The sequence below is a fragment of the Astatotilapia calliptera genome, chromosome 8 (assembly GCF_964374335.1).
Source record: "Astatotilapia calliptera chromosome 8, fAstCal68.1, whole genome shotgun sequence".
NCBI classification, from domain to species: domain Eukaryota; kingdom Metazoa; phylum Chordata; class Actinopteri; order Cichliformes; family Cichlidae; genus Astatotilapia; species Astatotilapia calliptera.
Genome location: NC_137429.1, coordinates 9433414 through 9455072, shown reverse-complemented (window position 1 = coordinate 9455072; position 21659 = coordinate 9433414). Strand labels below are relative to the sequence as shown.

Here is a 21659-nt window from a genome sequence, read left to right as displayed (position 1 = left end):
TAAGTGTCAGTCAGGCGCTGTTAATCAGTTGTACACAACTAATTGATCATCAGTGTGAACACCTCTATAGCAGCTGAAGTTTTAGCAGTTTGCATGTCTGGAACATTCAGACCAGTGGATACGCAATTCAATGCTCAGAGAAAGATCATCTCAGACTCAGACTCAGACTCAGTTAGCATGTAAAATGTTCAAGTTCATAACAGTACAATTAGAAAGACTGAAAAAGTATGTCTTGTTTGGAAGAACTGCCAAAAGTAATATATTTTCTCTAGAAAGAAGGCAGCACAGCCCAATCAAAGTCCAGAACTTAAAACGATTGAAATGTTGTGGCAGGACATTAAGAGATCTGTGGATGAATGCCCACAAACCTCAATGAACTAAAGCAATGCTGGAAAGAAGAGGGGGCCAAAATTCCTCCACAACAATGTGAAAAACCGAATTACTAATACAAAATAATGATTACTTCAAGTTATTGCTGCTAATGGTGATTGCACCGGCTACTGAATCATGTAGTGAAAAGTTTACAAGCAGACAAAAGAAAACTGTACATTTACTAATCACCGTACTGAACTGCTGAATGCCAGTCTGACAGATCACCAGACCATCACAGCAACAACACAGAGACTGTTAATTCACATTCAAATCCATACCTACAGCCTAGAACCTCAATTAACCTAACATGGGAAAAAACAATCCAGGCACAGGGAAACATGCAGCACTGTTATGCATTTTCAGCTTATAAGTACTTGTGCTTGTAACAACATACAGACTTAATCTGATGAAAGCAACTGATGTGTTGACTGGATCCTTTTCCCATTGATAGCCACTGATCTAATCTGACATCAAATACAAACACAATAATGATTTCCAGGAGCACAAAAGAGTATGAAAGCAGTCCAAAGCCATGATACACAAAAACATCCTGACTGTGTCTTGTCCTTGTTGCAGCAACATGAAAAGCTAATGTGATGTAAGAGGAAAGGAATCTTGGTAAAGTGAAATAATTTAGCAGAGTATGTATCAAGATTTTTCAATATAATGTGGAACATGTTTAATAAAAAACATGAAGATTGCTTTTTTTGTTATGTTGGCAGGAATCCACTGCCCTGAGAATGTGCTTCATACTGTAGTACTTTAGTTTGAAGTTTGTGATAAACCAAATTAATAGCTGGACCAAACCATAATGGACGGAAGTACACATGCTAGAAAAAACAACATTAAAAAATAAAGGTGAACTAATGATTTGTACTATATGATGTTCTTACAGTTATTCTGAGAGGATGGATAAAGAACATTTCTAGAAGTTTTTGGATCATGGAGGTTGTTTAAGTATGTTTAATGTACACAGATACTATTTATTAGTAGAAAAAAACTATTTACTACATGTGTGGCAAAAAGAAAAAGGGTGATCGGTGGATTCTTACAGAAGCTGGCAGATTGCTGGTTGGCTGCAGACTGATGTCCGACATGGAGATGCCTTCAGGTTCTGTCAGAGCCTGAAGAGTGTGCACATAAACACAGCCATTTATTATCAGTTATACTCACAACAGCTTTTGTGCTATTTGGGCCTTCAGGTAACTTTTACTGAATGCAGACCCGCCCCAAAAAAGCAGGAAAACATGAGGATCGGTCCCTCTCAAATCAGCAAATTATTAGAACGTCTTCTAATTAAGCAGCCCCAATTGCATAAAAAAAGTTTTAAAGTCGGTCTAAATATGGGTATATAAAACCAGAATTGCAAATATTCAAACCACTGGTAAAAATATATTTTAAAAATGGTCAGACAACCCACTTTCAGACCATTTTTTTGCACTCAGAAAATGAATAACACAAAAACGATCACAGATAAATTCCTAAAATTTTCACTGGTCTTTCTTGCCATGAATATTGAATCAGGATCTGTAATTTGAGACAGATACATAAAATAATCTACAAGTATTAGCTCATTAAAATATGAACAAAAAGGCCATCACTCCTACAATTTAACATATTTGTGCACACACACTAAACTATTATTGTTATTTAGAATTTCTGAATATTCGTCTTTATAACATGCGAAAACGTTATATTTCACAACAATGCATAAAAGAAACTCATAATTTCTTTTTTTTTTTTAAAGTTTGGATATATATATAATGATTGCTATGAAATTTTAATACATTTTATATATCTATAAATATATGTCTATATCTATATATATATAAATATCTAAATATATATCTATATATATAGATATCTATATATATATATCTATCTATATATTTATTTATTTTTTTTATTGCCCTTTGAAATCTGAATCAGTGTGTCATCAGAATGTCTCAAAAATTATTAAAAACCCTGTAATTTTCAATGCTCTTTCTCACCATCAAAATTAATCCACATCTTTAATTTGAGCTGGATGCTCATGATGTCTCAGTAAAACAGCAGGTTGGCTAGCTCAATAGGAAAATGGAAGAAACAATTCAGTCTTTATACTTATCTGTTCAAAGTAGTCTTTTACTTAAATTTTATTATGTTGACTGATGCTAGGCTAAATAACAGGACCTTGTTTAATTCAGTGCAGTTTAACAGCACAACAAACTATATCAACAAAAATAATCGTACAGTTAAAATGCCAGCCCTCTTAAACACTCTCATAAATTGAAATTGACAGTCATGATGACTGTGTATAGGTAACAGTGTGTGAGTGTATATGTCATGTAAACATGTATACAAACTACTGACTAAAGATGGAGGTAGCAGTCAGGGGCTTTCTTCCACTGCCAACAAGTGCAGTACTTTTAAACACGGGGCCGCATCATGCAAACTGTGGATTAAGTCTGAAAGTCCCAGATTACTGGATTAGTGTTTGCACCCTCTGTATCAGAGTCCTCAGTGAACCTGACCTGCGTGGCGGTTTGCCTGCATGTGTGTGTTTGCATCATGCATACATGTGGATTGCTTGTATTATTTTTATTGCTGTGAACTAAGATGATTAGAGGGAGACGGAAATGCTCCATATACTGCATGTCCCACATAAAAAGACCTGTTGCTATCACTGGCCTGTCAACAGCAAGAGGGTTTTTTTCAGGTTTTTATGAAACAAATAAAATGTCTGGGCGACACTTGACACAAGAATGTGAGATGATACTGAGGAATTATTCAGAACAAGCTGTTAAATAATAAATTGTTGTTAATTAGCTTCTGAACATGTCAGAATTGAGAGGTTTATAATTTTTTTCCTACACCAGCCAATGAGCCATTAATTTCTAAACACTAAACATTAATTTATTTTAATTAAAAATGGTTTAAAATGGTTTATGAGTTAAAATATAGATTTTCATGATGATTCAATTACATGGTGGTTTCAGTTGCAACACTGGGTAACACAGGACAATGGAAGCTCTCAGTTTAAGGTGGTGAGTGCATTAAGAGTGATCAATCATAAAAAGATCAGTTGGCTTCTGCCACTTAGTTGCCAAAAGCTAGAGCAATCGCTGACAGCTGGTGTGGATGGCCTCCAGTACCAGAAACTATTACACACCTGGTAACTTCTGTGTACGCTGGGTTTCTTAGTTTGTGAACACTACCATGCAAAATTATCTACTCGTGTTCAAATTTTATTGGACAAATTTTATGACATTACTCTAACATCCTAAACAACATAAATGCAAATTAAACACATGTGTGACGCTTGAAGGGGCTGATAAAGTGACTAAGTCGATAAAGCTTAAATTATAGATGTGATATGAATGAAAACTAATGCTGGGTTTATTTTTAAGATACTCGACAGCCAATTTCACTTGCTGCCAGCAACTTCTGTCATTTTTAGTTAGGTCACAGCCAGCTAAAAATGACAAAATGCCATTGCAAGCTGATCTTCACTAATAAAAGACAGAGAGAGAGAGAGGGGGGGGGGGGGAGAGAAAGGCTTACAGAACTGTGATTGTCTGGTGGGGAGGCTCAGGCATTTAGTATTTGAGGTCACATGTGGGTTAGCACAAATTACTCATAAACTGTGGATTTTGAGCTGTCTGTCAAAGGATGTGTGAATGGCATTGTGAGGGCCGCTTTATGCTGTCTGTCCACATCAGAAATCCAAAGTGTTTATAGACGTTCTAGGCTGACATGTTCAAAGGCACAGAGAAAAGCAGGGTTTTATAGAGAGGAGGAGATGCAATAGTTTTTGAAAATGGTCCATTCCCAGTTCTGCAATCGTTCACGTGACAAAGGCATCAACATTTGACTCCTTTCATGCCTTCCCACAGTTATGTTGTTCCCTAGTTTGAATTAGAGTATAAAACCAATATGATGACAATACAAGTATTCCCCCATGTACAAGAGAGATGGACATCTAACAAATGAAGGGTGTGTTGAGAAGATAGTAGGGGTGCTTCGAGGATGGAGGAAAGATGCAGAGGATTAATAATGTACTAGTGACAATCTTCCAAAATAAAGGTGATATGACCAGAAGGGAAAGGATTAGAAATGGGTATGTCAGAGGAAGTTAGAGTTAGAGATGGTTTGGACATGTGCAGAGGAGGGATCGTGGATATATTGGGCAAAGAATGTTGAAGATGGAGCTCTCCAGCAGCAGAGGAAGAGGAAGACCACAGAGAAGATTCATGGATGCAGTGAAGGTAGGGTTAACAGGGATATGACAGGATGGAAGCAGACGGTCCGCTGTGGTGACCCCTAAAGGAAGCAGCCAATAAATAAAAAGGCGAAGAAGAAGAAGAGGATGCTAGGCATGTTCCACTTCTTTAAACCATGGTGGTATAACTGAGTCGTGACCTGGTGGTTGTTTATGCTCCTTGACAGTTTATTACTCTCAAACAGATCGACTTACAGTATGTAACTATGACAACCACATGGATTGACCCACAGGTGACTTCCAGCCTTTGAATCAATAAATACATTGATGGAGGTTAAACTTTTGGATAAAACTTTCCTTTGAGTTCTTTATGTGCTGTAAACTGTGAGAGTTTATAGTCCATTTAACAGCCTATTTGTTAGAAATTTGCCTGCACTGTGAACTCTTACAGCTGTTCATTTACTGAGTTTTGCAATTAAAAGTGGCACTTTGTGGGGTGCTAATTTAGCTCACTGGCTTGAACAAGCGACCCATATGCCCAGGTTTGAATCCGCTCCAATGACACCCACTGTTTATCTTCCCCTGTTCTCTATCCTCAATGTCGCTGGCTTCTCCCTCACTGTCTAAAAAACAAACTTTATGTGGGTTTACATTCACTTTCACTTGGCTGTTTACACCATATGTCCCTCAGTGGAGAAACTGTGAGTTACATTTTTGTCACTAGTGATAGAGTAATAATGCAGAGTTGTAGACATCAATACATGCTGATTCCAACATGACACTCTTTTCTTCATTTTACTGTATTTCTGATGGCAGAGTTTATATGCAGGTTGATTTTAAAGTAGCTGTGATCACAATAAAGTTCCAGACATGAAGATTTCAGACTGAGACAGTTCGCAAATGTCAGCTTCAGAGAGTCATTTAAAAGCAATAGCAGTCCGTGAGGTACTTGTTCTTTATGAAATTCTTTCTGTGGTTTGAATTTGTTTTCAAAGCTGTTCCCATTGGTAACCAGACAATATGAGTGATACTGAAATGCAAAGTCAAACCAGCAAGATCAGCGTTATTTTCTGGCACCACAGAAACACAATTACACAGTCCCTGGTCATAACATTGAGTTAGCCTGGATTTTAAGTGGACTCCCATCAATATGTCCTCTTTAAGTTATATGCAATTAAACAATGATGACATCGACGATGTCTCGAGCTCCCAAACAACAATTTAAGAGGATTTAGAAACCGCAGTTTCACAGCAGACCTCAAATTTGCACAGAAAGTAAACTCTGTCCTCGAGAAACAACTTTTACATCAGAGTTCTGGTGATTAGAGCTGTGTCCAAACAGTTGTGTCAGTGAACGAGTTTGTTACGTCTGAACCAATAACAGGGACATCTGGTCACAAGCAAGCACAGAAGCAGTTAAACTGTCATTCGACGGGTTGTGTGCTATGAATTCATCTGCAAGGGAAAGACTTTCAGTGCAGTTTTACTTAGAGGGAATATTCAATACAAAGTACCTCAACAGTGGTGTTGTGTCAGCCGGCCATTGTACACCCATTCAAAATGCATCAAAACTTCTTTCTACTTCTTTCAGGAGCCAAACATAATTTGCAATGACTCCCTACCTTACTCTACAGATTTTACCTTGTGCAACTCTCTTCCCCAAAATAAACACAGGCTGAAGGCTTTTAATACAATGAAGGACACTGTGCAGGTGATCAGAAAGAGACTTCCACTTATTGAGCACTGAAAGGTTTTTTCAAAGTGAACAAGGAGATGAGAATGAAGGGGAGACAAAGCTAATTAAAATCAAGTAGACTGGAATCATGGAACTTTTTGTCGTGTTAGCAGCAATACCTTTACACAAGTGAGGCTTTTATACTCACAGTGATTGGTGACAGGTGACATATTGCTGGATCAGTGGCGTTGTGAGCAGAGGTTCTCTCGTACTCTGTGTTATACCCTCTCACCTTTGACCTCTGGCTAGCGTGACGCACCTGTTTGGCATCACCGGACAAGTGACGACTAACAGGAGTTCGTGAAGAGTAGTCTTCCTCCGTGTCTGAGAACTGGGCCTGAGATGGAAAAGGACTGAAATCAGCAATCCATATTTTAAACCTTTGTACAAGGACATAAAATACAAAACATATTAAATATGAGCCACACTCACTGATTCACTCTCAGACTGGGAAGAGTTGTGAGTCCTGCTGGGGCCTTTGAACTCTGACTGGCTGGTGAGGGTTGATCGGCGGATGGACTGGAAGCTGCTGCTGCTGAAACGGTCTCTGCTCTTCATACACAGCAATACCCCGAGGTAAGGAACGTACCTGCTGATTGCTGACCTGAACGAGACAGAGAAATTTTCCAATCCATAATTGCTTTTTTTTTTTTAATTACATGATAGTGAAGTGTGGGGCTGCATGACATCCTTACAAGCTGGAGCTGAATTAGACAAATGTCAGCTTTTAATTAGGATGTTAAAAAGTTATCAAGATGAGAATACCACAAAAAATAAAGTAGTCATGAGGCTTGGCTCCTTAAAGTTTGGTAAATGGTAAATGAACTAGATATATATACAGTATAGTGCTTTTCTACACTATACAAGTTTGATTAATGCTGTGCATTTAAGGGGTTGTGGTACAACTACCAAGACTGCCCATGTTGTCACTGTAGTCAGTTTTTTCCTTTATTTCAGTGTACTGCTCTTTTACTACTATTTAATTATTGCCTTACTAATGCATTTACTACTATTCAGTTTCTAGTTGCTTCGGTGATTCATGTAACAACACAAAACAAAACCAAATAAGCTATTTTCAGCCTTATTCACTTGGGGGTGAGGGGTGGGGTAGGGTTGTTAGCAGGTAGCTTGGCATGTTTGATGTGGTTTCACCTGGAATTCTCTCCCTGATAAAACCTGAAAGGGATTTTTGTCTCCTGCTGGAACCTTTTGATTGTTAAGCGAATGTGCCAACTACCACACAAAAGCAGGATCAAATAATAAACAGTAGTAATAAAATAATGATAATAAATTATAAAGTAGGTTGAGGCTGATGTTCACCCAGCACTTTGTAGTGTCTTTAAAATCAACACGAATTGGCTCCGTTGCTAAGGTGCAGAATGAATCCCCATGTAAGGATTAGCTTTAAAATAATAATTTGATAAGGAGCAAAGTTATGATAAAATGGACATGATGAGTACTTTAAGGGGAGACGGGATCATAGTGTCTGCTCAGATCAAGTTTGCTTGAACTTACACTCACTAGTGCATAGGCATGTTCATGGTAAGCATGGCAACAATTTTAGGGGCAGCTGTAAATCAGGAGGTAGTGCAGGTCATCTACTAATTGGAAAGTTAGTAATTCCAAAAGTTCCAAAATACAAGGATATTTGCTGCCAAATGTCCTCGTACTACTGCCAAAAACAAAAGTAAGCGCATTGTGTACATGAAAGTATAGCCTGCTAATGAATATTATCAGAATTTTTCCCCAGTTGAATATTTAAATACATTTTTAAAAAAGTGAAGTCATTTGCATTCTTTTTCATTGTTCATTTCTTGTACAGATTTTGAATTTCTGCTTTTACCATCCCACAAATCAGAAAATATGGTCAAAAGTCTGAAAAATAGGATTGGAACTGAAATGTTCTACAGAGTAACATATATCTAAATCCCTCCAAATTGTTATTGCATCGGACTTTCTTGTGGGATCGGTGTGTATGTGTGTGTGTGTGTGTGTGAGTGTCATGTGTTGCAGGAGGTTGCAGGAGGTGCCGAACACATGGCCAGTGTTCATGGCCAGACTTGTAGCTTGTTCGCAATTTTTTTTATATTAGAATGTGATTAAAGAAGTGCAAAGGAGTCACTGGGAGTGTCATGCGGCTCTGTGCGATGGCACATTTACCCTCTGGTTATTGTATTTGATCATCTTTATTAACCTGCTTTCTAGCACTCTCTGTTTCATGCAGAGTAGTGATTAGCTATGAAGACTCATCTGCTTGCATATGAAGTCAGGATGGTTGGAGTGCCTCTCTCTCTGGTCTGACATTGGCCTCCTTTGACTTCAGCTGCTTAGTAAACGTTCAATATTCTACTGAGTTGAATGTTGTGGGTTGTCTTGTTTTCCGTTTTAATTTCATTAGTTTGGTTTATTAACACAAGTTTAGATAAGGCGATTTAATCGAATCACACACTGGGTGGGTGGCCTTCAACCTTCTTTTGTTTGTTTGTTTCTGGCGCTCCAATCTCCTTTATTTGTCTTTTTTAATGTTTGTTTTTTGTATTCTTCAAAATTCTTTGAACTGTAGAAACTTTGTGACATCGTATATGCTGGGCTCCTGAGAGATTTGTAGATTTTTGGGGGCTGACCTCTCACACCCCAAGCTAAAATTATACCCTTTTAAAATAATTAAAGAACAATGAAACCTTATTCTGATATAATGTAAACCACACATGTTAATCATTCTGTGGTTGTGCCATCGGTTAAAGTATCAACTACTGAGCAACATCTTTGCTAAAACTCCAAAAATAATCTCCCTTTCTAATCAGAGCTGATCAGATGTAACTGACTATAGACCAAGGAAACACATCCCAGCCATTTATATGGGTGACGATGACAAACCTGGCAACATAGTATCAATTATGCACACATGCAGAGAGAGCAATACCAAATTTGACACACTCTCAAACCAAATAAGATGAAATATTTACTTGGAGAGATAACTAACATGAGCATGGAAGCAGCTAAATTTGTTCTTTAAAAAAGTCTGAGCCGGGGGGGGGGGGGGACACAGAGACAACATGAACCTTTACTAAAATACTTCAAAATGATTATTTTGTATCTTTTCTTTACTTTCTCTGTATACCAATTATACTTCTCTGTCACACTGCTTTATTATTCCTTTTTGTAGCTTGATGTTTTCTTTCTTTTCTTACATTCTTACTGTGGTGTGCCATTGTGTACATACTGAAGCTGCAAAAAGTTTTTTACTTTTATGTCCTTAATTATTACTCTGACACCTTGTGTAACGTCTGCTTCTTCACCGCTGTTGTGTGCGAGGAGATTGAGAAAGAACACCATTATTTTTTAACTGTTACTGCAGCTACATCCTACCTGTATTTAGGATGTGTTATGGCGTATATGATGGGGTTGTGGATAGCTGATGCTTTGGCAATCACAGCAGGAACAGAGTTCATATAAGGAGTTAACAAGTCTGCATACCTGAGAGAGAGAGAGGGAGAGAGAGATGAGACAGATGGTGGCAGGAAGAAAAATGAGACAAGGAAATGAGACACATTTGTGTGACAAGGGCATGGGTGGGCGTGTGTTGTCTTGTGCAGAATTAGTGCAGAGACACAGGACTGGGACACACAGTTGGGCTTGCATTTAGTGCTCAATTCATCCCTCACTTCACCCCAACATTTTCTTAACTGCTTGTTCAGCCAGGGTCACGGTGGGCTGGAGGCTATACTTCAGGTGACACTGGGACAATGATGGGGTACTTCTTGGACAGGCAGCACAGTCCATCGCAAAAGAACAGGCAGCAGGTAGTTGTGTCACTGTCCACCTGATCAATCCAGTATGCAGCCTTTCCTAGTTTCTTATTGGTCTACCAAGTATTGAGAGAAATATGGTGGTTTGGAACAAATCTACTTAAAAAACCAAAGGTTTGGTTCTGTCATGCATGTGTATTGATGAATACTCTGTTCTAGGTAATCCATCACGGGAGTTCACTTCCTACAGGAATATTGACAGTCTTGTTACGACTAAAACCACGCAGCCATAGATAAATAGCTTTTGGCTGAAACAGCTTTAATGGCATCTTCAATCATAAACTCAGTACTTTATTGTGAGTAAAGTGTTCAACTTTGGGGTTTTTTCGTCCTAATGGAGAATTTTAGACGTCACTGGACTGTGAAAAAAGATGTCTCTTTAGCAGACACTGACACACACACTTGTGCACGTACCCAGCAAATGCAGTGAGGGCTGTGCAGGAATAAGGGGCCCAGGAGATGACAAACAGGAGGATGACGATGAGTGCAATTTTAGCCATCTTCCATTCGCTCCTCATTTTATGGAACCTCTTTGCAGAGTCTCTGGTCCCCTCGCAGTTGATCTTTGTTATTGCCCTGTGATGCACAGACATGCCCACCACCAGTAAAAATAGTTATCGAAAGCCGTCGTCTATAATAAATAATATAAATTGTAATTTTACTGTGATAACAGACCCTCGTTTGTAATTCATTTTTATGGCTAACTTGTTGATATTCACACAGCTGTGGGAGTGTGTCACAGGAGGAGACCTTCGAGAATAATAGCCATAAATGGTGTTGATGTTCGTGTGTGCATGAACAGTACCAACCGCGTTGTGTGTCGAATGGCTCTGAAGATACAGCAATAGCAGAAAATGATGACAAAGAGAGGGATGAAGAAGACAAAGGTGAAGAGCAGCATGGTGTAGGAGCGGACGGAAGGGGTGAACGTCATGTAGTCCCAGGAACAAGACGTCATCAGACCCTCCGGGACGTAGGCACCTTTGGGAGGACATAAACTCTTTTGGTCATTTTCCACATCATTAAATCTGACATTTCTCTCCTGCCTCTTTGCTCCTGAAAAGTCTTTGACTTCATACTTCTGCATTTTGAACATGTTTGTGCCTACTACTTCAATAAAGGGCTGCCGGTAGAGTATGTGAGTCTTGTATGAATGGAGTTTACTATATGGCCAACCTTTTACCACATTGATTTATTTTGTCTATTCAGTGGACAGAAAAATGGAAGAAAACACTGTTTTATATAAGATGTATGGAAGGAAATCCATCCTATAACTGCTAAACACCTAAACAACCTTGAAGACAATGAATGAAAGAGCCAATAGCCTTTGGAAATACAGGTAACAAAGCATAAATAGGGAATACAGAATTAAGCTGCATTACTGGTTTGTACTGTTTATGTAATTTATCCTCTCTCACTGTATTTTATTGGAGTCACTGAGATATTTCTTTGAAATCCTGAAGAGGTTTTTTTTGCCATTGTTTGTGGGGCTTTCCATTGATTGTCACTCCCTGAGACTAGACTTGAATTTGTAAAATGACCACAGCTTCTTAAGAATGCATAACATACCAATGGAAAATCAATTAAGAGCCTTGCCATGGTATACACACTCCCTGGTGGTGGTGGCACTGGATAAAGAATGAGTCAATGCACATTCAAGTCAAACACATCTCCCCTGTGGTTCCACTGTTTCTGGCACATTGTCCAAAAGCACCTTTATTTTTAATCAATCAGTATTAGTGACACGTTCGAGTTTACTTTTATTTCCAGCCATGGTTATGTTATGGTTAGGCTTAATAAGAAGCCATGTTGTAGATTTTAAGTTAAAACCTTCAACCTTTTCAGAAAAAGCTTGGATTTATTGAGATTAAGAAAAGGGAGGCTTTCAATGGTGCTGCCATGTAACCCATTATGTACTACCACCATGGAGTCCTTTGTGGAGGCGACATCATGCTGTGACAGGCTATGTAAGTGTCTAAATCTTACTATTGTATGCATTTATTTGTTTGTTTTTTTTCTTACCCTACACCTCTATCAATCATAATTGCTAGCTGTATTTTGTTGTCTTAATCAGTCCTCCCACACTTTCTGGACAGGCCTAAGCTTAAGTGTCTATGATTTTAATAATGTAGACTTGTTCTTCATGGGTTGCAGCAGTTGCTTTCACAGCTGGAGTTGTACTTTGTGATACTTGAACAAGATGTGGACAGAAATACCCCTCCCCTAAATCAAACACAGTACAGGAAAAGCCAAAAGCTAATATGAGAGCGATGGCTCAAACACAGCTCTGTGGTGGTACGCACAGCTTTGCAGACCATTGTCTACATGTTGTAGCTGTTTACTCTCACCAGGTGGCAATGTCACAAGCAACCATACTTCTGCTTGGGATGTTGTTGGGCCTAGCCAGAGAAGTTACATGCAAAGAGTTAAAATAGTGAAACAGCTAAAAACAGTGGAAAGTGTCCACCATCTGTGCCTCTCACGTTGAACTTTTTGTCTTAAATTTTTTCCCCCATTCTTCTCTTGTTTGTATTGAACTCGGCTGTCGCTCCTTTTTCTTGTTATGGTCCACTTTTCAACCAGTCAGCGTTTAACCTTCGCATAGCTTAATCAATGTTAAGGTGTCAGGTCCTTGGAGGACTGCACACAAGCATATTTGCATTGGTAGCATCCCCCTTTGTGTGTACTCTGCAAATGCGAGTACCTTCACAAACAGATGCAAATGTGGTACCATAAAACGTGTGAGGCTGCAGAGCCTCAGTAAAACTGTTCCACTATCATATCCATCAAGTGTTTTAATGATTCACGTGAAATGTTCATTTTTTTCCATGCTGAAAAGGCAAACCAAGATCTCTTTGAAATAATGCCACACTTTTCATCAGGAAATACAAATGCTGCCATTAGTTAGATCAGTTGGAAATAAGTAGCTAGACAGAGATTCAAAAACTATATCGCTATATCACACTGATAATCATTATTAAACATCCAGGTCACTGAATAAAATTGTACTCACTCCAGCCAAAGAAGGGCGGCAGACTCCAGCCCACTGAATAGAGCCAGGCAACAGCCACAGTGGTGAATGCTTTCTTACGAGACATCACCCCGAGGGAAGCCAGAGGCCTGGTGATCACCACGTACCGGTCCACTGCAATCACCATCAGTGTCATCATACTGCAGATACCGAAGAGAGCTCCACAGAAGGCGTACAGCTCACAACCTCGGTAGGAAATGTCAACATGTGCTCATGTTAATACTGACCACATCTGATTGTATAATCACAAATAATTGTAGTAAAAACTACAGTGATAGCAGACAAAGTGGTTAACTCTCTAACTGCAATGTTTAGTTAGGTTTAGCTTTCTATTCCTAAGGGGAACATTTTTGCTGGTTGACCATTTGAGATCTATGCTTCATAGTCTATACAATTGGACTGTAAGAATTTCTTAGAGTCAAGTGACAAAAACTGCATTCTTCAATTACCACATGAGGCTTGCTCCCTGTTGAAATTCCCAGCTATTAATAATCCAAAAAGCATGGTACAAGTAGGAAAAGAGCTAAAAGCTCTGCAGCTTCATAACATGTAAAGTGTTCAGTTCCCTTTTTATAAATGTATAGCACCAATTTGCAACAAAAGTTCCTTTACAGTGCTTTATCTTATATAGGCCCTATAGTGAACCCTATGAAGAAGAACTTTGCAACAGTGGGAAGGAACTTCCACATCACAACCTAGCCATGAGGACTGCAAACAGATGTACTCCTCGTGACGGTCTCGAGGCAGAATAAATGGAGAGAGTTGCATCAGGAAGAACATTTGGTATAAAATAATTGCCAAATCAAAAATAGCCATTATCATGCAGGCATTGTTGTGTTAGCAATGACAGACACGAGTGCTGTTGACCGGCAAGGTGCTTGTTGTAACTAGGATACTGCTGAGTAAAGAGAAAGAGGAGACAGCGTGTTTGAAGGCAGGCTGGAGGAAAAAATGAAGAGCACAGGGAAGGTTTTTGGATGTTGTGAAGGAGGACGTACAGAGCGTATGAAGGAATAGGGTGAGATGGAGGCAGGTGATTGATTGGTGATGGAGCAGGTGAAAGATAAGGAATGTCTTAAGGGTCGCTATGACTAACAAGTGGATACCAACACAAGCAGCAGTAGGTAGTAAGGGAACCTCACAAACAGGTGGTTGACATCATGATGGCTATTTCCATCTATTATGTACAGTTTGTTGTCACATGCAGCGTTAGCATGAAATTCATAGTTTTTCGATCCTTTTTTTTTTCAATTATCACGGTAAAAAAAGACCCAAAACAGTTTATTTAAATAATTTGATTGGCACTTAATTTCATGCTACATTTCGAAGTATAATGAGATAAATGAGATATGAAATGCTGGAAAAGAGCTCTAGGTTAGCGATTACACTTAACATCATTTGCAGACAAGTGCATGTGGTGAATTAGAAATGAGAGAAAATGTGAGGGAAATAGAAAGCAGGGAGTGTGAAACCTAATGTTTATATAATGAAAAATGTGTCAGAATATTTTAACATGCTGTCTTTTTTTAGAGAGACACATTGTTGGCATATTTACACTTAATGTATCCATGAGGAAATCTAATAGATACACTTGTGGAAATATATTCATGCAGATGACACGCATGACAAACGACAAGCATTCACTCATCATTTCATCAGCTGTTTTTCCTCCAGGCTGTAGTTTTGTAATTACCATTGACCTGTCAACACGTCATATAATCACAACATCAAGTCCAAGCATATGACAAACTCTGTGCTGGCTTTGTGATGAAACTCAAACAAATGCAGGCGATTAAGGCAGTTTAATATAGTGTACATCAACACATCTGTGTGTGTGCGTGTGTTCAAAAGCCAAATGCTGAAGCTAATAAATTCCAGACTGGTTCACAATAAACAGCAGATGTTTTCTGAAGAAGAACAATATTTTTAAGTCCTGAGGCATTTGCTGTAACAACAATGCTGAGAGCATAGTGAAGTCCAAATGCTTTATAAGAGGGGAAAAAATTTACGAGATTGTTTTTATGCAAAATGTGGAAATATGCAATAAAAACCGACATTTAAATCTAAAAACAAAATAATAAAAATTGTCATTTGCATATGGTAGATAAGTTAAACTACAACGTCCAGTGAATATCCAGAAGAAGAAAAAGTATGGCATGTGAAAGCATCAGATTCATTAGAACCAAGGTGGACAAATAAATACATTCAACAATTTTAAATGCTGAATAATCTATGATATCTAAAATGTTTTGCAGTGTTTGGAATTTGGCTGGAGCTCATTTAATTATGGCATCTTGTGACACTTTATCTTTATCCATTTTCTTTGTCGCTTCACCAAATAATGTTGCAGGTGTACAGTAGCCAATCCCTGCTGATACTGGGCGATAGCCAAGGAACACCCATCAGTCAATCATAAGGTTTCCACACAGAGAGACAGACAACAATTCACTCTAACAACCAGCCAACAGTCCATCAAATGTAAAACCTGCTTGCTTTGAGTTTCACTTCATTTGCTCTTCTTGTTTTCATTTGATTTTTTTCCCCTAGCAGCTTATTTATATCACAGGATACTCAAATCAAAATATACCATCAGTCACATTTTTCATATTTCTCATATTTAAGCCCCTGGATTCATTCATTCATTCATGTATAAAAACATGTCACAAACACCAGTAAAAGCTATTAAATTGATAACAAGAAACTGAAAAGCCTTGATAGCTGTATAGGATCAGTCTTTGTGAAGCAGTTTTAAACTTCAGGTGATAGCTACATAGCCCTAAACTATAGCGACTCTACACCCACACTTGTGGGTAAATGTGTTAAAAATACCACCCAGTTTGAATGTTATCGATCTATTGACTGACACAAGTAGGTGGTCTCCTACAATCTTGTGAAAAACCAAGAACACCCCATGAATTAGCTGAAACACCTTTAACAGCAATAACTTGAAGTGATTGTTTTCTGTATAACTTTATTAATCTCTCACATCGCTGGTAAGGAATTTTAGCCCGTTTGTTTTCATGGGGTTTGCATTTGTCTATTCACTGCTCTCTTAAGGTTCTGCCACAACACTTCACTCTGGTTACTGGTGCTGACTGTTAACTGTTATGACCAAACATCATTACTTTGGTATCATCTGTCCAAACAACATTGAAGACTTGTGGTTTGCTTAGTGGCAAACACTCAGCATGTTATCGTGTGCAAGAAATTAAATGTGCTATTGTTTCTAACATTTTGAATGTTGCATTTGAAAGCTTGTCAATAAATGTGTGTCAAATATAAACATACTGGAATAATATGGGTAACTTCAACCTCTGTGGTCTTCTAGTAAATCAAATCAAATCTATGTGACATCATTTCATCAGTGGGGCAGTGTTTGCCTCACAGCAAGCAGGTCCTGGATTTAAATCCAGCAGCTGGCTGGGGTCACATTATCCATGGGCCTGTGTGGGTTCCTCCTGCTTGTTAGACACATTGGTTACTCAGTGTCTGTGTCTCTATCTTAGATCTTTCTTAGTGATAGACTAGTGAGCTGTCCAGGGAGTACCCTGCCTCTCAGCCCAGGATGGGCAGGGTACCACATTGCTACCCTGACAAGCGATTAAGAAAATGAATTAATAGATGGCATCATTTCATTGTGTATAATTGTTGCCTGAACTGAAGAAACCAGATGGTCACTAAAGTTTATTCTTTGAGGAAAATCAATGTCCCTGCAATAGACAGACTGACAGATCATCCACCTAACCTCCTAAAACTGCCACTCACAGAATCCCTAGAGCAGAGGTTGGCAACCCATGGCTCTTTAACAGCTAAACAGATTACAATTCGGGCTAACCCTAACGCTATTAATAAATGTACTCCATGTATTAATTTAACCTCTCCCAATTACATCTGTCATGCATCTGCCCTAAGGCACAACAGAAAAATCCCATTATTAATTAATGTATTGAGATTTTGTTTAAAGGTACAGTGTGTAACATCTTGCCACTAGATGTCAGTACATTACAGATTGCACCCAAAATAAAAACAGCTTTCTTACCTCTCCCAGGTCAAATGCATAATCTTAGCTACTGTGTCTGCTGTGGGACAAACACCTCTAGCCATTGTTCATCTGCAGTGAGTGTAGGTTTTTGGGCCACTGTTTACTTCAGCTATCAATATGTGTTCCGGTATATTTACTTCAGAGGAGACTATAAAACCTTTTGAAAGCAATCTGATATGAGCTGATGTATCAGTGAAGCTCACTTCTGACCAGTGACACCAATCCTGAGATGAGTTGTTGAGTATATTTGACACTGTTAGCCAGCTTTCTTTGAAGTGGATCTAACATTGATGGACTCTGGCTTGCAGCAAATAAACTCTCAATGATGTGAGAATGTAATAAAATTATTTATGTGTTTATCAGATGGAAAATGTAATCTTTGGGACACTCAAGCCTAACATTAGCTTTTATATTTTCTTTAGCTTATAACCAGCTGTTGTTGTTTAGCTGGCTTGTTGTTAGCTTTCTGCTGACAATATGTAATTGCAAAAATATTGAGAACAAATAAGCATGTTCATGCACATTGTCATGTCTTAAAACCCTGATTTAAATTCAAGAGATGAGGCTTAAGCTGACGAGAAAGAGGATGAGGAAGAAGAGAGTGCAATGGTGGGGGAGGAAATAACCGTGATGAGAAAGCGATGATGAAACTATACATGTAAAAATGTCAAAAACTCATATACAGTTTAACAGAGCTATCTGTAATCTTTAAAATAAAATAAACGTATTAAGTGTTCAATGTATGTGCTCGATTCTCTAGCCACATACATAAAACATTATTACCAAAAAATGTCCACCTCACTATATTTAAGATGATGGGGCAATGATTTGGCTTCAACAAACAGGTGCTCACTCATATGTATTTTTAATGGATTCATTTTATTTTATTTTAGAACACATTAGGTTTAATTTTACATGGATATTCTATTCACGTGAAATTATCTTAAAAAATGACTTACTGCACCTTAAAAAAAACACACATAAATTGCAAGACTCACCCGGTTTACTTGCTTTATTTTTTCATTTCATAATCTGAATCTTGTTCTGTCTTTTACAAAGGATAACTGGGTAGGAGGATGGCCAAGGCTAGAATTAAAAAAAAAGGAAGCAAACGCCCCCCTGCAGTAACCACCGCTGAGACTTGAGCTCCAGCTCTGACAGCCATTGGCTGTCTTCATCAAGGTCAGGACACCTCCTGAAGGCGCCTCGACTACCAGTGTTTGATCAGTGGAGTGTGTTGCCTCTTTAAAAACCTCTCAATACGACATCTGCTAATGAATGATACCTCCCTCCGAATGCATTCATGTAAAACACGCTATCATCCTGCACATCTGATTATGAGTAACCCTACTGCACAGTGTTTTTTATTTTAAACTGTGACAGAAAAGCAATCATACGGGGTGACAGCTGTGTTTCTGTGTGTGTATCTGTGTGAGAACATTCACTGAACTGTATGTCACAATGAAAAGGTTAAAGTTACAGGTGGAATTCAAAGTGTGCGTGCCTGCACATATAAAAGACTGTTTAAAGTCTGTAAAGTCTGTAAGTGCAACATGTTACGTAATTGAGTTAAAAATGTTAAGCTTTGTATGTGCACAGTGTTGCACCTTTCTTCCCAAAGATCCAGTGTTTGTGCATGCTGTTGATGAAGAAGATGGGCGTCTGCGTGAGACACATGAGGAAGTCTGTGACTGCCAGATTAATAATGAAAATGTTGGATGGTGTCCTCAGGCTTCGGCTCCTGCATACAAACATAAAGCTGTCATGCTTAATGAACTGGGAATAAATAAGTCACAACATATTCTATTATCAGAGAGATATGTAAAAGTAACTGTGGGACATTCATTTAAATCAGTCACATAAGCAGAAAAGAAATACCTGCAAAAAGCATATATGACCAGGAAGTTTCCCAGCAAGCCTGTGATGCCTACAGCAAGGATGACAACACCAATAGTGTAGTGAGCGTGGTCTGGAACATCTACGGTTGGAAATGGGTAGTCTCTGACCATGGAACCCTGCAACAGGACAACAGGAAGCAATTGCTTTTAATTCATGAAAGGACAGTGAAGAATTCAAAATCTAAAGAAAAACTGAAAAAGAAAAGGAAAATAATAATTATTGTAGTAATTGGGATGATTTAAATCTCATTAAATCTTAAATGGAGAGGAATAGAAGCTTGCAGTGGAAAGGAAAACAAAACAAATACTCATGTAAAAAATGGGCTTAAGCTGTTATTCAGCTGTAATTAATATAGACAACTATGTATACAGTAGGTCTTGAGCCACCCCTCATTTAAAAAAAAAAAAATTGCTAGAAAGGAGGAAATGGGCACAAAATGTGCGAAATACATTTTTGGTACGACCACCTACATTTTTAAACACAGGCTGAAATCTTTAAAGTTTTCTTTTCATTTCTTTAAGAAGTCTTCACGAACAGTTGCCAAGGTTACTTGAAGGACAAAGCTCTTCTTTGGATGTTGGCTGCCTTTTGTTCCATTCTCTGTCAAGACGATCCCACAATGCTTCAAAAATGTTTAGGTCCGGGCTCTGAGGTGGCCATGCTTGACTGATAGTGTTCTATTGTGTGTGTGTGTGTATGTGTGTTTCTTTTTCTTTATCCAGGTATGCTTTTACTGCATTGGTAGAAAGTCATTGTCATGTTAAAAAAATGAAGCCACGACACGTCTTTCCAAATCGTATTGCATGGTTGATCAAAATGTTGCTGCACCCTTTTTTTGTTCACAATTACATAGATTTTGACAAAGATCCCCAACACCACTGATTGAAATGCAGCCACTCACCATGACAGAGCTTCCAGCGTGTTTTACATATGGCTGCAGACACTCAGTGTACATATTGGCAACAATTTGGACTAAACATTGTTCAAATTGTTGATTTTTATTGATAAAAAGTCAGTGTTGCCACTATTTTTCAGTCCAGTTCTTATGTAGTTTGGCATATCTCCATCTTTTCTCCCTTTATCTCTTTTAAAGACGGACTGCTTGACAGTGTCTCTTTTACTGAAACCATTTCTGGTGAGGCTTCAGTGAACAGTAGATGGATCAGCTGAGGGGCCAGATATCCGCTGTTAAGTCCTTGCTAGATGTTTTTCCTATTTCTTAAGAACGTGACTTTTAGATGCTGTTCACCTGCTGTAGATAGTTTTTTCTTCTTCTTCTTGTTCTTTTGTACTCCACTTCTCTAGCTGCCTTCATTCTTTAAAGACACACTGCACACCATGCTGACATATGCACCAAAAGGGAATTACTTTTCTTGTGCAAAAATAAAATTTTATGCCCGTTGAACTGTTACCGTTTGCAGGTTAAGGAACCAAATGCAGACATAGGAGACAGGTGGAATAAACAAAAAGCACACCTTCATTGGTGGATAAAAGTTCAATAATGAAGTCCATAAACACATAAACTCCTATAAATCCAGCAAGAAAAGTGACCCAAAGTAGCACACTGGGAGACTAAACAGATGACTTAACAAAGGACTAAATAAAGGACTAAAGGATGATGTAGTTGTCACACACAAAGAGCCAATCAAGGGAATGAACCACAGCTGAGGGGAAGACACAGGTGCACACAATCAGCACAGTCTCAGGGGAAAATGTGAGACTGAATACAATACACAAGAAAACTAGACAGCAACGTGAAACAGGAAGTGAGTAACAACAATTAAATCAAAAAACTTGGACACAAAGGTAAACTTGACACGGGGGTCCTGCCCTAATTGATATGACTGTTGGGATTCTGTTTTGCTATGATGGGCCATCAGAGTTTAATCAACAAATACCTTAATTGAATTCTGTATATCAATAAATCATGTTCAGTTTCTTCTATTGATCGCTCCTTATTGAACTTTAATATAATCAAGAACTGAAACTAAGAACCTAAAATGGCTGAATCACAGGCCATGACACAAATTACTATATCTTTGCTATTTATGACAGATTCAACCTGATTTTGTGTGTGTGTGTGTGTGTGTGTGTGTGTGTGTGTGTACAAAACGTGAGTTAAGTGCCTTTCTTTCTTTCTTAAATAATCCATAGGTCAGTGCTAAATGACTTTAAAAAAATAAAATGTATTCCTCTGAAAATGGTCAGCTACGTGGACTAGACTAAAAATGGGTGGAAAAGCAGCCAGTGTCTAAAGAAAAACTTAGCGTAGCATCAGAAAGCCTTGACACTATTTCTCAAGACCACTTTAAAAATAAAATGACCCAAAATTTGGGCTCTTTGGAAGCTAAATATAAAGAAATGAAAGAGACTAAAGACTTTTGCACAGTGCTGTGCATGCAGAATTATGGGGTTTTGGTCAAATCCATGATTCAGTTCATGCCACGGTTGGCTATGATTTGGTCAGTACTAAGTACCTTAACTGATAACATTGCATTTGCACTTATTAGCAGGAAAATTTGTCAGTGCATCTTCAAAACTGGATGCCCTTTTATCTATTTTAAAATACA

At 38.4% G+C, this 21659-nt stretch overlaps 1 protein-coding gene across 2 annotated transcripts in view; it reads right to left on the bottom strand.

Moving 5' to 3' along the window:
* The window catches only part of LOC113028238 (melanopsin-A-like), a 33514-nt gene that overhangs the window by 7528 nt on the left and 4327 nt on the right, over positions 1-21659 (bottom strand). The window contains exons 2-10 of one of the 2 annotated variants that reach the window (XM_026178350.2): positions 19069-19205; positions 18798-18931; positions 13131-13334; positions 10927-11098; positions 10532-10693; positions 9678-9785; positions 6741-6912; positions 6457-6645; positions 1425-1496 (exon numbers count right to left, since the gene is read on the bottom strand). In XM_026178350.2, the coding sequence (XP_026034135.1) occupies positions 1425-1496; positions 6457-6645; positions 6741-6912; positions 9678-9785; positions 10532-10693; positions 10927-11098; positions 13131-13334; positions 18798-18931; positions 19069-19205 (1350 nt within the window). The remainder of the gene's footprint in view (positions 1-1424; positions 1497-6456; positions 6646-6740; positions 6913-9677; positions 9786-10531; positions 10694-10926; positions 11099-13130; positions 13335-18797; positions 18932-19068; positions 19206-21659) is intronic. The other variant, XM_080305420.1, reaches the window with a different exon arrangement.